We start from the raw sequence: 15,926 nt of genomic DNA on the forward strand, positions 1-15,926 counted from the left end.
TCCATTTCATCCCTGCAGGTCATAGTGTGGGGTGACTATGGACGCATGGACCATAAATCGTTCATGGGAGCAGTTCAGATACTGTTAGACGAGTTGGACCTGTCCAACATGGTGATTGGCTGGTTCAAGCTCTTTCCTCCCTCCTCGCTGGTGGACCCTACGCTGGCCCCGCTGACAAGAAGAGCTTCCCAATCGTCCCTGGACAGCTTCTCTCGGTCATAGCAGCGTGCGGACTGATAGCCTTGTTGTAGCAGCCAGTGTTGCGATCGCAGGTCACGCTCCCCCGGTTACACTGCATGCTTGATGTTGTGTCTTCTGAGCCTGTTTCTAGGGGCGCAAACGTGATCCTGTCTTTTGAGCAAAAACGTTGCGCACAGTGTGCACACGGCGAAAACGTTGTCGCGCGCGAGCGCCCGGTGGCCGGAGAATGCCGGGAATGCCGGGCGTTTTTTTTCCTGTTTTTTTTTTTTTTGTTTTTTTGTTTTTTTTTTGGAGGAACCTGGATTGAACTTCTTAGCACGAGGAATCAGTCAGTTCCAGGTTTTCATCCAATTCGAAGCCATGGGGGTCAGTACTGGGAACCACTTCGCGTTCTACAAAAGCCCTTTTCGAATGAAAAATAAATGTTTCGCTTTCATTTTTTTTCTTTTTCTTTTCTTTTTTCTTTTATTTCTATGTCAGTGTACTTGTTTCCAAAGGGGGCAACTTGTTTCTAACCAGACGCTTGGTCATGCCACGCCAACCGACCTAGCTAAATAGATGGAGTTTTGCAGACCATCACTTTGGGTGAGGTGTGTCCCAGCTCGTTCCAACCCCCCACCCCCCACCCTGACACACCCGGCCCATACTCTATGTTTATGCATTCAGTTGAACCACACTGGTGACCCGCCAGACTAAATCTTAGGCAATACTGAAGTGGCTCCCATCAACACTGCAGAATATACAGTAACGATCTAAACCCCGTGAAAAGATGTACAATCTACCATCATTCTTTCTCTGTTGATATATTGTATGAAAATTAAATTAGAAAAAAAAGTTTCTTTTTTTTCCTTTATCAGTTCATTTGCATGGACACAAATTTAGCTAAATAAAAAAAGACAATTATTTTCTTGAGGCTGCAACATGCAAAAAAAGATTAAAAATAAACAAAACAGATCAGCCATTTCAATAATTTGTATTTTTTTTAAACTAGTGCATGGTTTTCAAGGGGAGTGAATGCAACACGGCGATAAAAAAAAATGCATTGTTTCTCATTCCTTCGACCGATTCATGAGTCGGTATTTTGCAGACTCGCAGAGAAGGAAAAGCTAAAGGAAACCTTTGGAGTAACCTACAGAAAATGTTTATGTGACAAGAAGTGATAATGAAAATAAATGTAAAGATTTATTTCCTCTTAAAAAGGCTCAGGCCTTATGAAGATCAACATTATGTGCAAATTGTACGTTTCTCTTTCTCTTCCTTGTCCCAGGGTTCTTCTCATTGTACGACTCACCGCTCCTTGTTCAGTCCCCTGACGTCGTCCAGGTTTTCGGACCGTCGGTTCTTTTACACTTCTGTATGGTTTCAATAGGTCTTTTACTTTGGATTTGATTTGTTTAACAAGCATGTTGAAAAGGGTTTTCTGCAACATGGCTTGGGCACACCTTACAGTAACTCAGCATGTTTTGATAAAGATGATATTTGGAATTTTTGCAGTTTCTTGTACAGTGCATGTCAACTCCATTACTTTTCTCCCTCACCTTAATTGAACTCTGCAGCAAATTAGTTCTGGGCCGTTCCGCGGCCACTTATTGACGTTTTGACGAAAACATTCCACACCCTCCCGAGCTCATGTTTTCTTTCAGGTTTTTGAGAATTAAAAAAAAAAGTGACAAGGAAACTATTTTATATTTAATGGAGGTCGAGGAAACAGTTGTGATTGCAAGTGTATTTTTTTTTCTTTCAGTATTGTCTACAAACATGCAAAAATAATCTGTACTAGTACAGCAAGAGCTCTACACCGAATTCAGCGGCAGCAGACGCACCGGATGTGCGTCGCCGTGATTCAATCTTACAGGCACGGTTTGTGAAGATGAGCTAATCACAAGTAAGGGACATTGCCACAGAAAATGTTTTTTTTCTTGTTTTAATGAAAATGAAATTAATTTACTATATTTTTGTTAGTTTTATTTAAAAGCCAATACCAGTTTATTTTTTATTTTCTATTTTTAGTAATTATAAATGCTTCTCACTTCTGGGAAGCACATAGTTGCAGTATGTCTGAATGAAATTGAAGTGAGGCATTATTTCTCTTCCAGGTGACGACAATGTGTCAGTGTCCGAGAAAACGGTGGCTGTAACAGGCTACATTATATATTTTCATTTGAATTTTCATTGTACATACCTTTAGATGTCAAACTTTGAATAAACAAGACACCATGAATAGACTGACGGCCTCTTCTGGAGCAGGAAAAATGCCTCACCATGACAAAGACATTGTTATTTATCCTTTTGAATGCCTTTTCATTTTCTCTTTTTGGTGCAATGTGTTAATGCCAAGGCCATGTCTTGGTTAAGTATGGTTGAGTACAGAGATTTATGTAAGTTATTTTTCAAATTAAAAATAAAAAAATTGATATTACACTGATGCTGGGTGTCGAGTGATAATGCAAGCACACGCACACAGACATGGTGCAATACAGTGACTTACAATGACGTAATGGTGACACTATAATGAAACGTGATCACCTTCAAAACCACATACAGTAAATAACAACACAGTGGACCAAATATAATATATTTATTATATATGTATATATACATATATAATATATATCTATATATTATAAAAAATAATAGAACCAGAGAAACGCTCTGAAAGCTTCTCAGCTATTTAAGTGCTGGAGTATTGGCTGCTCCACCAGCTTTGGAGAGACGCACACAACGCGTTGGTAAACACTTGTGACATTTCTGAGGCCATCATAGTTATGAATGGAAGTCATACAGCAGTCGTTCCCTCCATCTGTGAAAAGCAGACGCACGCAGCTTCAGCTGTAGCTTTGTGTAGCGTGCCTTGCTGATGTAATGTATAGAACTGGGTCACGCCATCAGTCACAGTCAGTCCTTCTACTCGGCGTTTGCTTCTGCTTTTGGTTCAAAAAATAGGGACTGGGAAGTGACAAGTCACTGGGTTCTGTGGGTTCCTGTTTTTGTCAGTATTTAAGGAGGCGCAAAGCTAAATGCACAGAATTAGACATTTGCCTTCGCCAAATGAACAGAGCTCAGAGAGCTTCTAGCTAGCGTGAGTTTGGACCCAGACGTTCTCCTATATTGGCGTCCTAGCATTCCTCCTTTCTCTCAGTTTGGACCTTTCTAGCGTTGAGTCCTCACATCCAGGATGATACGTCCGTGGGCTGCAGCCCAGAGGACCCTTGGGGACTTTGCTCATCTGACGGTGGAGGTCTTTACCGGTGATAGGAGGCACGGCGCTGGCCCGACGGCCGTCCTCCTGCTGGCCTGCAGCCTCTTCAGCCTCCTGCTCAGCGCCCTGCTCCTCCTCTACCTGCTCTTCACGCTGGGCTACGACTCGGCCGTGGCCGGAGGCGTCGCCGGCTGCTTCGGGACTCTTCTGATCGTGGCTCTGTTCCTCTCAAAGCGGGTGAGGTGCTTGGGGACGCTGTTCGTGATCTCCGTCTTCATAAAGAAGAGCCGCAGCCTGCTGCTCGCCGCTGGGACCAGCTTGGTGATCCTTAAGAACATCCGCAACGCTCTGGAGAACCTCGCGGCCCTGGCCGGGAGCATGGTGTGCAACCTGAAGGCAAAGAAAGCCTCCATCGCTGCGCCTTTTAGGAACTACGTCGAGATGCTGAGGTGGATCGGAGACATGCTGAAGACAGACCTGGTCCTAGGGAAACTTGACTCCCGGCTCAGAGTCTCACCCAGACTGGAGTCGGAGAGGTTCAGGGAGAAGCTGGCGGAGGCGGAGCAGAAGCTGAACGACACCGTCAAATACGTGCAGTCCCTGACCGCCACCGTCTCCTCGGTAACCAGCCGGCTGTTCCCTGCCGTCAGCCTCCTGGTGCTCCTGGTGCTCATAGTCCTGCACATGAAGAGATACCGCAACGACGTGAAGTACAAGAACAGGTGCGTCACCACGCGGCTGCTGCGTTTGGACGAGAGGCAGAGGGTTGAAGGAAGGCCCTCCGTGTTCCCGCTCACGGCCGAGGAGGAGAGGCTGTACAGCGCCCGTGCCACGGCCACAGACGCCCGGGCCGTACTGAGGTTCATGCGCCCGGTCGCCTCCTATCTCGTGCACTGGGCGGTGATCATCATGGTGGACGCCCTGATGTACTACTTTGTGAACGTCGTAACCGTGAAGCTGTCAGAGCTGGAGCCGTTCCACGTCCCGCTGCTCACGGGCATCACGGTAGGTGCCGGCACCCACGCGGCCTTGGGGTGTGTTCTTCCAGGCGCCCGCTGACTCCCCGCTTCCTTCCTCTCTGTCTCCAGGAGATTTTCACTCTCGCCGGAGTCCCGTTGGCTGGCGAGCGGCGCGAGAAGGACTTCTCCTACTCCGTGACCTTGTTCGAGAAGCAGTGCCTCCCTGAAGCCAAGCTCCTGCTGCACAGCTCCATCTGCCCGCTGGCCGCCATCCTCCTCGCCCTGCTCCTCATGGCCGTCGCCGCCGGCAGGATGTCGCAGCTCAGGCTGCGGGTGTGCGAGCGCTTCTTCCCCGGCGCGGCGGAAAAGAGGGCGGAGCACCTGCACGAAGAAATCCTGCAGAGGAGGTCAGACAGGCGGAGGCAGAGACGGCCCTGCAGCGTGAAGGCCCTCCTCAGGAAGGTGTGTGCTCCCAGCTGTTTGGTGGTGCAGACAGATGATGATGATGATAATTGATAATAATAACAATAATAACAACAATAATAATAATTTTCATTGTCTCCTCTTTCCAGCCTGAGTTTTGGTGTCCGCTGCTCTTTCAACCTAAGGAAAGTCCAGTATCCAACATTTCCTGTACCGTTTGAAGAGTTCACATCTCACTAGAGACATTAGAAGGGTTCAGAAATTAACATGTCATTTTGTTTTTTATATTTATTTATTTATTAAGTTTTTATTTTAATGTTGTCTAATGTTTTTGTAAGATAATATTTATTAATAATAAATGTGCTGCTAAAATATTATGTCTCACTCCTGCTCTGGCCTCACTTTGTACGCTGTGGTTCATTAAAGTAAATCACATCGTGTGACATAACAGGTCAGTGTGACAATAGTTACTTAACTGTGGCTGAGCACTCAGCAAGTTTCCTTTTACTGCTTGGGAATCTCACATATTACATCACCTTAATCACGTAACAAGGCAGTAACAAGGCAGATGACATATTGCGTGATGAGCCTGAGCACAACCCACATGAAAACAGGAAATTATAAATTTATTTCTAAAGGAATCAAAAGCATCATTTCATCTAGTTCTTTCTTAGTGTATTATTCATTTCCAGCCAAGTCAAAGTAAAATGATGACTTTGCAAATGATGACCGGCAGCTCGTGGACAAAGATTCAGTTATGTTTGTGTTTTGTTGCTGCTGAGTGTCAGCGTGTAGCTACACATGTGGGAAGATGATCAGAGCATGACAGACGTGTGCACGGCTGGTTACATTAAAGTGAGCCGCTCCAGTAACATGAGTGAAGCCCGGGACATTTATTCCACGTACAAACATCACTGTGTTGTTTGTTTGTTTGTTTGTTTGTTTGTTTGTTTGTTTGTTTGTTTGTTTGTTTGCTTGTTTGTTTGTTTGTTTGTTTGTTTGTTTGTTTGTTTGTTTGTTTGCTTGTTTGCTTGTTTGTTTGTTTGTTTGTTTGTTTGTTTTAAATCCCATGGATCCCTGTATTTAATAAATGTCTATCTATCCACATATACTACACTCACATTTCATCACAAATCCTCCCAAGCTGCCAACCGTAAACCAGGCATGAGAAGAGGAGGAAGTGGTGGCGTTGCAGGATGAGTGGACCTCCTGTGACGCACACACTGCTGCTGACCCGTGTGGCGACCCAATGAGCTCACATCGTGTCTCATCTGACCCTGCGGCTCTTCACTACGCCAGCGCACCGGCCCAATGGGAAGCAGCCCCGCGATGCCGGCTGCTCCGGCGGGAAAGCGCTGACTGGCGCCCGTACATGGGCACGGCTGGAGCCCGTGTGATAATGAATATGCAAATGCGGAGTTAATCTGGGTCGGCAAAATAAACTGTAATGCTTCACGCGTGTCACTGCAATTTACTGAATATTGAATCAAAGGAACCGACGCTCTGGGTGAAGAACGTCGGCCCTGTTACCCACGGCAACAAGCGCCTCAGAAGAAGAGGCTGTGATTTAGCGAACGCAGAATCAGGCGCATTCACACTTCATGTGGTCGCGAGTGCCTTTAATTACACAGTCGTCAACATTTAAATGTCCTGATGAAACATCCGGCTTTCTAATCATCCCATGGGTCGTTCTCGGCATGAAATCATGCATGAGCCCTTTTTTTCTTGCTGCGATTACGTAATGTATGTCACAACGAGCAGAGGTTCCAGTGACCTGTGCAAGAAGCAGAGCTGACCTGGAAGCCTGACATACACACGCACACACACACACACACACACACACACACACACACACACACACACACACACACACACACACACACACACACTACTGTATGTTAAACTGTCACCAGCTGTGAACTGTGTTGAAGGCCGTTGTTGTGACTTTGGACTCTGATGAGGTGCTGGTCGCTCACACGGATACGACTTGGCCCGTGTACGGCTCTCTGACCACAGCTGAAGGTTTTCCCACCTACAGGCGCAAAGGTTGAGGTGAGTTTACAGCAGCACGTCAGCATCTGGCTGCTTATTCAAGATGCTTAGTTGTAAAGCAGTCACTTGTGTTTGATTGATCATTTAACAAAAGCTGATGTCAACCTAAAAAAATGTTTTACCCCCTAGAATTAGACTGTGGTGAATGTAAAGCTTCTGTATCTCCAAACAACGAGCTGGAAAATGCTTAAATGCATCAAAGAACTGAGCAGTCAAGTGAAACATCCACCTGATCTATTTCTTACAGACACCGCTACTGTATTAAAGTGGCATGTTTTCTGTGGGACTGGACCGACCTGCTCCCTCTGCTCGATTCTCTTGTAAACGAACTGGGAGAACGGCTTCCTGTGGATGAAGCGGCCATGGCCTGGCGTCGCGCTCAGCAGCCCGCGCTCGTACGCCACCGCGCCCCTGGACACGGTGAGCACGGGCACGCCGTGGCACTGCATGCCCTCGAAGATGTTGTAGTCCACGGCCTGGTGGTGGGTTCTGGCTGAAATCGTCCTGCCGGGAGTTTGGGGGGGGGGGTGGGCGTTAGAGCCACGCTGTGAGAGGATGAGCTAATCAGCGCTGAAGCTGGAGACACAGCGAGGCCTAATGTGCCTCCTCCTCATCTGGATCTGATTGAATCAGGCCAGCGTGTTCTCACACACTGCAGCAACAAGCGATGCTATGTATTATTTATGTAACGCTGTTCTCTTCTCTGGAACTTTAACTACGCCCTTGATCCGCACAGTCTGAATATACAGGCAAGAAACTACACTTGCAACTCGTTCATTTCTAGGATGCTGCACCTCTGAGTGTGTTCAGCGCTGACTCGTGGTAATGTTGTGTGTATGTTTGTAGTAAACATGTTTCAGGGTTCAATTAGCTGGAAATCATCTGGCAAAGAGAAAAATGCTGTCAGGAAAAGCAGAAGGTTGAGCTGAAAGACGCCAAATCAAACAGTCCAGCTTCTTTCTCTCTCTCTCTCTCTCTCTCTCTCTCACTCTCTCTCACTCTCTTTTCCACATCTGGCCTCTCGCAGCAGCTGCTTCCGCGTGGAGCTCCGCGCTTCCAAGACGCGTCCTCGTTTTAATGGGACACAACGCAGCGTCCGCGGTTACGCAACCGTTTGTGGCCCCTTGGTCCCGGACGCCTTGGAGCGATACTTGCGCCGGAGGCGGCTAATCACGCCGTTTCACACATGACTTTGCGGCGGCGGCAGTCAGACGTGAAGACTCCTCTCGCGCTTGAAAGGCGCTGTAGCATCTGCAGACGCGCGCGCGCACGCGGGAGACGGGCGCGCGCTCTAACGAGGAAGCAATCGGGTCGCGTCCGAGGAGGAAGGGAAGGAAACGTTGCGCTGCTCCGCGTGAAGCACTTCCTGTTTCACCAGTGAGTTTATTTACAGCAAATTACACTGGGCCGGAATTTGTTCTTCTCCAATTCACATCAGCGCTCAGTGACTTCCCCTAAGGGCCCAGGTTCTTACGTAAGCTACAGTACACGCTGCTGGAATGCAGACTGTCCTCTGTGTCTGTGCGTGCGCCCCCCCCCCCCCCCCCCTTTATCTGTGATAATAAGGAGAGGATGCAATCCTGAGCCCGCTCCTGAAAATAGACTCCACACTCTGTGCCACGAAAACTGGCTCAGCTCCCGCGTGAGTTGTTTGTCATCTTTACGGTGCCGTTTGCATCCATCTTATATAAGTGAGTCAAAAACATCACCACACGTGAACTAGAAATCATCACCCCTCCTAAAGAGAATCCGTTTTTATTTCCCAGGCTTTAATTCGCAGCCGCTGACGGGCGACGACGCTCATAACGGGAAATAACGGGATTAGCGCGTGCGTCGAGGTGGCACGAGATAAAAGACGCGTCGCTTCTCCTTTTAGACTTAAAGTCCGTTTACCGCGTTAAACCGAGGGCTCGGCTGTTTCAGCAGCACCATCTGCAGTCCAAACTGCTGATGGCTCTGCTAAAAAAGGCGCACAGATAATGCAGCGTTTAGAAGCGCGTGTGCCCCCCCAGTTTGCTGAGTGGCTCCAGCCGGGTCCTCACCTTGTCGATCTGGGGTCCCACACAACCACATCAGCATCCGAGCCCTTGGCGATGCGGCCCTTCTGCGGGTAGAAGTTGAAGATTTTGGCCGCGTTGCTGCTGGTGACGGCCACAAATCGATTCTCGTCCATTTTGCCGCTGTGCTAAGGAGAAAGGGGGGCGAAACGCACGCAGCAGCGTTATGTGGAGAATCAGCAGACGTGAGGTCTGGGCTCAAACTGTAACTGTGGGGCTGATGCTCGCTGTTGCATCAAGCAACGCCGACTGTGTCAGGAAACCTGAGAGCGTGTTTTTTTTCCATACATCCACTCTCTGTACTGTGCAGAGGCCCAGCAGGGCCCTCCTGATTTAACATGGCGCCCTGTAAGCTAGGATTTTAGTTTTACTCCTATTTGCACATGATTCATGGAAAAATGCCCTCATTGCAAGATGAGTAATCACTAGTAGTCAGGCTCATGCATCACAGTGGACGCGTCCACCTCCGGCCTCTGCAAACAGTGCTGCTTGTGCTCATGTGATGCCTTTGAGGGCAGTCGGCTGCTTCAGCGTCGTACCACTCCCTTCTCCCAGATCACAGACATCCTGTCCTCCACGCCGTTCACGCCGTTGGGGATCTTGGTGAAGTCGTCTTTACCCAGAGCCTTCTGGCACACGGAGAAGGTGCAGTTGTCCGTTCCCGTCACGCTGAGGTCGTCGCTAGTGGACGGACGGCGACAGAGACACCGGAATGAATCACAGCTCCAGTGGCGTTTGTGTAAACTCTAGTCTGCGTGTACACATCTGTTGTGTAATGCCTCCTGCTCCGAGGTTCTTACTTGGCCAGCAGATCCATAAGATACCCAGGGGTGCTGGGGTCGGGCCGCAGGGGGGGGCCCATGACGAAGCCAGCGGCATGGGCCCAGTCCTTGTGCCAGTAGTGGGTTCCATCTGTGCCCAGCCCAGCTGCAATGGGCTCCCCGAACACCACACGGCCTGGAGAGGGAGAGGGAGAGAGAGAGAGAGAGAGAGAGAGAGAGAGAGAGAGAGAGAGAGAGAGGGAAAGTGAGCGAGAGCAAGAGAGAGAGAGAGAGGAAGAAAGAGAGAGAGAGAGGAAAAGAGAGAGAGAGAGAAAGAGAGAGAGAGCAAGAGAGAGAGAGAGAGGAAGAGAGAGAGAGCGAGGGAGAGAGAGAGAGAGAGAGATATAGAGGGAAAGAGAGAGAGAGAGAGGGAGAGAGAGAGAGAGAGAGACATTTGGCTCTAATCTAATCTAACAATAATTCCTGTAAATCAACAGGAAATGAAAATGACTAGCATAAACACTGTGGCCATGCAACCCAGCCCCACATCTGCGTGCATGTGTGCGTTCAGCCAGCAGGTGGCAGCAGAGGCCTCACTCACCGCCTCTGCGCGCCGCGGCCACAACCTTGGCCGCAGACTTGCTCATCACGTGCACCACGTACAGCGGGCAGTTGACCGAGTGGGCGATGGTGACGGCCCTCTGCGTGGCCTCGGCCTCCACCTCCTCGGGCCGGCACAGCTCGTGGCCCTCGGGCCCCGTGATGCCCATGGACAGCATCTTCTTGGCCCCCTGGTGGGCGGCACAAAGGGCAGGATGGAGCACGTTCGCAGCGATTGCAGCTAAAGGGCTGTAATAATATGAATAGGATGAACCCTGCATCTATAGCGAGACCTGGATGAGTGGAGACACGCTTTCTACTAAAAGCAAGACTCACGTTTCCATATTTAGACCTTCCGTTCTAGTATTTGCTTCCCCCTAGTGGCGAACTATCGCCATGACGTCTAAATAAAAGCCGGTAGGGTGAATACATGTAAATCTGCAGTTTTAAAGTTTAATGAAGCAGCTGTTTTTGGAGCCTTAGAAGCAGCAGCATCAGCACACTTAGATCTTTCCATTCTGAAATTCAAACTCTTCACCTTCCTGCCTCAGTTGATCCCTCCGGGTTAAACAATAACCACGCAGGCAGTATTTACCCAGCGTGGGCCTGACACAGCGTGATCCAGTCCGTGCTGGGGTGTGTGTTTGCATGAGCATCAGCCCCACAGCTGAGGGCAGGAGGTGCCTCCCGGCATTGGCTGCACTGACCTCTGCGATCAGGTCCCCGTTCTCAGCGTGCACCTGAGCTATGGCTCCGATCTCCCTGCAGCGGGAGAAGGCGGCGAGGAGCTCTGCGTCAGCCAGCATGAACACGTCCTTGTAGGCCATGAACATCTTGAAGGAGTTGACCCCTTTCTCCTTTGCCAGCGTCTCCATCTCCCTCCCGACCTGCAGATGCAAACAGCTGTATCTGTATGAACACAGGAATCCGACGTAGCCGCCGCCTAAAGCGGGCGTGGCCTGATGGCGATGGATCGGCGCCGCCGCGTTCGGCGCCGCCGCGCTCGGCGCCGCCGCGCTCGATCACCTGCTCGCTCCACCACGTGACGGCGACGTGCAGCGAGTAGTCGCAGCAGACCTTGGGGTCGGCCGTGTTCCGCCAGCGCTCGTAGGCCTCCAGGAGGGACTTGCCTTTCTGGGGGATGACAAAGTCCAGGATGGTGGTGGTGCCTCCAGCCAGAGCGGCCTGGGGAAACACACATTAACCAGTGAGTCAAAGATTAACACGTGAGCACGGACGCACTCACAGCTTCTGCTTCTAAAGCTGCAGATCAGGGGTCAGAGGTCAAACCTGGCAAATGGCTTCAATCACTCGTTTTGCTCGTATACACACACGCGCAGCTTGGACTAAATCCTACTTTGCTGTAGCTCTGGAGTGGGAGTGGAGGAGCTTCACCTTGGTGCCGATGTGGAAGTCGTCCACAGCCTTTGTGCCCATGAACGCCAGCTCCATGTGCGTGTGCGTGTCGATGCCGCCGGGAATCACCAGTTTGCCGGTGGCATCGATGACCCGCGCCCCCGCCGGGACCTGCAGGTCCGGCCCCACCTCGGCGATTTTCCCGTTTTCTATGTAGACGTCGCTGAACGTGGAGCAGTCCTCGTTGACCACTTTACCTCCTTTGATCAGGATTCCACCCGTGGCCATTTGTGACTTCAGAGTCAAACCCTCAGCTACTCTCACTAGCAAAACGCAGCAGCTCCCGCGCTGCTCTGACTGTGCAGTGGCTAAACTGTGACTAACCTCCACTGTTAATGCAGGTCAGCTCCAAAGTTCATGTGACACAAGAACGTCAACAAAAAAAGCAGCCGAGCATTCATGATTATTCAACAACCTGTACATACATACATTAAATGGGCCAAAACCTGGTGAAACTAGATTGAGTTATTACCATTCAAAAATTAAACAGTGATTCTAAAGAAGCCAATGTCCGATCATGTTTACAGGCCAGACTAGTGTGAACACTTGAGGTAAGTTTGACTTTTTGGCTGTAGTCTTGTCAAATTTATGGACTACAAAAATGGAGGATGGAGCGTATGGGTAAGGAATCACTTTCCCACGCCCCCCGTCATTACTGTCAGCTCATCTCGTTCATGCATCATTTTCCTCCTCAGGTCCTCGTCAGCCTCACCCCTTTAGCTCCCCCCGCCCTCCCAGCTGACCCGGGGTCACTGCAACCGGGCTACGTCTGCTCCACACAGGTTAGTACCTTCTCACGCGCTCCAGCGTGACCTCGTCCACTGGAAACACAAACTCACTCCACAGAACTGGAGCCCAGAAAGTGCTTTGTTGATATTGACTATTTTAATAAAAAAAAAATCCCCCAAAATGCAGCAGGCCTGTGATAACGCGGTGATATCCCTGGAGCATGCAGCTGCCTCTCTTTCATGAAGAGTTGTTAGCCACTGGGAGAGATTAGCATTTGACTGCAGTGGATTGGTTTGTCTGTGCCGCATCAGTCCAGACAACTTTCCCCATCCATTAGTGTATTAGCAAAACAAGACACATTGGAGAGACAAAGATGCATGCGGCGGCGAGATAAGCGTGCGCACAGGGCTTAGGAACACCTAACCTTCACAGTTGCAATAAACAATAACATGTGACTTAAGAGGATTTACATAAGATGAGAGGAGTAATCAGAGGGAGTGAAAAAACCAATGAAGCAGCAATGGCATCTCCTCAGAAGTCCCCGCGTTGTTGAATGAGGAAAGTTGCCATTCTGCTGGATTTAGAGAAAGGCTGTTGTTATCGTTGCTTATTTCCTCACGCAAACCAACGCAGATGTCTGTGGGGCCGCGCCAGCGCGGCGCCCGGCGCTGGCATTAGAAGGGCAGGGAAACGTGACATAAGATGGAGCTCAGGCAGATTATCAGCGCTCTCCGCTCCAGCAAGGAGAGACTTGTTTACGGAGCGCCGGCAAACGGGTTCAGAGGCGCTGCAGCACAGATGTGGGAGAGCCAGATTACGCTCCTCTTACTGTGTCATCAGGTTAAAATGTCCTGTTTCTCCTTGTTCCCTGTTTCATCTGTAGATTGTGTTTCTAGATTCTAGTTGATTGACTATGGCTGAATGTCTCTATAGTCTCTTTATGATCTCTCTATTAGCCTTCACAGACAGACACCACCCCTGAGGTGCACCTGTCCACCATCACCATCTCCTCCACAGACTGACATCCATCACTCTGCTCCTTTACCGGGGCCGGACCCATTCTGAAACGGCAGCACATCCAAACTTTGGGGCAGCTGTGCCCTTAGCGTGCTCACCGCCACCGGATCACAGCAGAGTCCGTCTCCCTGCACACCAGGTGCTGTAACGTGGCTCACACCCGTGACCCCGGGCGCTGCAGGGTCCTGTGCACGCGACGCGAGACAGCACCGTGCGCTGACGAGCAGGTCACTGAATGTCATCACCCTACAAACGCTGCACAGTAAGTCATTAGCACAGATTCATACATTTCATGTTTCTACAACAATCTGGAAGGCGACAAACCCGTACGACCTCTGCATGTCAGGTGCACAGCACGCATATTTAATGATTCCTAATAATAATAATAAAGATTCATCAAACCGGTGGTTCTGCATTACCAGGGGCTGCCGCCAGATGGCAGTGTTCTCCTCAGGTTGAAATGGGAACCTGAACAGCCCTTCTGACTGCTCACACGAGAGCGGAAACGCTCACACAATATTCTGTGATATGCCAGCGTGGAAATTAATTTTAGAATAATGTAAGGCTTAATAAGAATTTTTTTTCTTTGACGTATGTGTTGCATATTTCTTTCCTTTCAGTAACGTGCAGTTGGAGCATTCAACCATTCATGAGGATGTGTCACTTTACAAAGATTCCTGGTACTTAAAGCATTAAAGTTATTGTGTAACTGCACTTAAAGTTGTTTATGTTTATGAGCTAAAAAATTAAAACTATTACATTCCTTATATTTGTAATTATTAAATGTAATATTGGGTCAAAATCAAGTACTGTATGTCAAGGTATTTTTCAGCCTTATATGAATCAAATATTTATGTAATAAAGTCTAAACGTTGTGTGAGATTCCCTGACATTTTGCCGATGAAGACACCAGGAAGTCTGCAGCTACTTCAAAACATTTGTCAGTCACATTGTTGCAGCTCAAGCATCACAAGGCAGCTGTTAAGCAGACTCTAAAAATGTTAAGCTTCCAACAATGGGAGGCAGAAAATGTGAAGGGAAACAATTAAATTACGCCTTGCATGAAGTTTGCTTTTCATTTTGTGAGGCAAATTTAGTGCCATGGTTAATCATTATGCTGTTGAACACGATTTGCAAAAATATTCAAGAGCTTTATGTGCCTCAGTGCCCCTTCTGTATTGAAAAATAATGGGCCTCTATCCAATTAAAAACTGCATTAAATCTCTAAAGTATTACATGCACTTTACTGGTATCTCTCTGATTAGGCTTTTCTGCATGTGCAGATGCTGACAGCACACTGAGAAAGGCAGCGCTGACTGACTTCCTCCTATTCAAATTTAGTTCAGGAGTTCAGCATTTTGGCGGATACAGTGGCGCATGTCTGCGTTGTGCAGGAACAAATGACGGTTCCTCCTCAAAATCTTCCCCCCATCAACCAGCGAGAAATTAATAATGACTTTGAATCATTTAAAACAGGCCAAAACAGCCAAGAGCCAAAACTGTCTCCTTTAATTTTTGAAATGAAATAAATATATGGGTGTATGTGTTGCTATGGTTTGAAGCTAGGAGCGTTCTGTATTCATAACAGCTCTCATGTTGTGATTCTAGCATTGATAGGCAGTGATTCATTGTTCTGTAACAGAGGCACCAGTCCAACGTGTGAATGGATGATTTATGTGACCATCTGTTTCCTTTTGATCATAATTTGATTATCTCTTCCTGTGTGATGACTTTCCATGTCAGGACCCGTCTCTGTCACACACGTGGACACACACTGTGAGCTTTCACACACAGACACACACACACACACACACACACACACACACACACACACACACACACACACACACACACACAGGCCGCACAGATCTGCGGCGCAACTTTAGGAACAATTCAGCTTCGCCTCCATCACTGTCGGCGCTGCACGCCGCACTCATTCCTCCTTAAAACTGACCAAATTATGATTACGAGTAACGAGTAGGATAGTTGCACAAGTGACTTACTCCCACTATCTGTTGGTGCTAATTAAAAGATTTGCAACTACATGTGTCTGCAGATAATCAAAATGTCTTCTGCAGCAGCAGCTCTCCCAGATGCATCTGCACTCCAGAGCTCATTTGCTTGCTGCGATCTCATGTTTGTTTAGAATTAATCAATCTATCCACAATTGAGTTAATTAATTAGTGTTTTAATGCTACTCTTTATAATTGCAGTCAGATGAGTCTGCAGACAAAGCAATCACATTAATGCAAACACAACAGATAATTGTTATCCAAACTTCCTCAGAAACAGCAGCAGGGGAGAGCTCGTGCTGCAGCTCGGTGGATGGCGCACACCGGCCACTAGATGGCACCATTGAGCAGAGTTTCCGCTCCTCGTCCTCTTCTGCCTGGATATTGTTCAATTAATTGTCCTATACTGTCCTCGCTGAGAGGGTGTGCGTGTGCATTGAGGAGCAGGTGACACGAGGGTCCCCGTGATGTCTTCTCCTGCCTTGGACGTCTATGAGGCG

General features: G+C 48.6%; 3 protein-coding genes and 1 long non-coding RNA gene across 29 annotated transcripts in view; 3 read left to right on the forward strand and 1 right to left on the reverse strand.

Annotated features, from left to right (window-relative positions):
• The window catches only part of rims2a (regulating synaptic membrane exocytosis 2a), an 88,800-nt gene extending 86,174 nt beyond the window's left edge, over window positions 1-2,626 (forward strand). For all 24 annotated transcript variants that reach the window (XM_055502992.1, XM_055502975.1, XM_055502976.1 and 21 more), the window contains one exon: window positions 19-2,626. In XM_055502992.1, coding sequence (XP_055358967.1) covers window positions 19-222 — 204 coding nt within the window. In that variant the 3' untranslated portion in view covers window positions 223-2,626. The remainder of the gene's footprint in view (window positions 1-18) is intronic.
• A 611-nt stretch (window positions 2,627-3,237) lies between these two features.
• On the forward strand, window positions 3,238-5,891 carry LOC114843154 (dendritic cell-specific transmembrane protein). Its single transcript, XM_029129410.3, has 3 exons — window positions 3,238-4,405; window positions 4,489-4,821; window positions 4,932-5,891. The coding sequence occupies exons 1-3, from the start codon at window positions 3,377-3,379 to the stop codon at window positions 5,001-5,003; spliced, it is 1,434 nt and encodes a 477-aa protein (XP_028985243.1). The 5' UTR covers window positions 3,238-3,376; the 3' UTR covers window positions 5,004-5,891.
• A 41-nt stretch (window positions 5,892-5,932) lies between these two features.
• dpys (dihydropyrimidinase) overlaps window positions 5,933-15,926 on the reverse strand; it is a 29,199-nt gene continuing 19,205 nt past the window's right edge. Inside the window, exons 1-9 of one of the 3 annotated variants that reach the window (XR_008692751.1) lie at window positions 11,648-11,993; window positions 11,279-11,437; window positions 10,960-11,139; window positions 10,254-10,443; window positions 9,692-9,848; window positions 9,431-9,572; window positions 8,877-9,019; window positions 7,131-7,379; window positions 5,933-6,814 (exon numbers count right to left, since the gene is read on the reverse strand). Coding sequence is in view for 2 of the 3 variants with exons in the window: in XM_029130370.3 (XP_028986203.1) it covers window positions 6,755-6,814; window positions 7,131-7,338; window positions 8,877-9,019; window positions 9,431-9,572; window positions 9,692-9,848; window positions 10,254-10,443; window positions 10,960-11,139; window positions 11,279-11,437; window positions 11,648-11,896 (1,488 nt within the window). In the remaining variant the exon portion in view is untranslated. Of the gene's footprint in view, window positions 6,815-7,130; window positions 7,380-8,876; window positions 9,020-9,430; window positions 9,573-9,691; window positions 9,849-10,253; window positions 10,444-10,959; window positions 11,140-11,278; window positions 11,438-11,647; window positions 11,994-15,926 lie in introns of those variants that run through there. The other 2 variants (XM_029130370.3, XM_055502996.1) reach the window with 2 other exon arrangements.
• LOC129603116 (uncharacterized) lies at window positions 8,140-14,677 on the forward strand. The gene is made up of 3 exons (XR_008692752.1): window positions 8,140-8,211; window positions 12,364-12,450; window positions 13,354-14,677. It is a non-coding gene; the product is annotated as an uncharacterized LOC129603116 (long non-coding RNA).

The sequence above is a fragment of the Betta splendens genome, chromosome 16 (genome assembly GCF_900634795.4).
Source record: "Betta splendens chromosome 16, fBetSpl5.4, whole genome shotgun sequence".
Taxonomy (NCBI): Eukaryota; Metazoa; Chordata; class Actinopteri; order Anabantiformes; family Osphronemidae; genus Betta; species Betta splendens.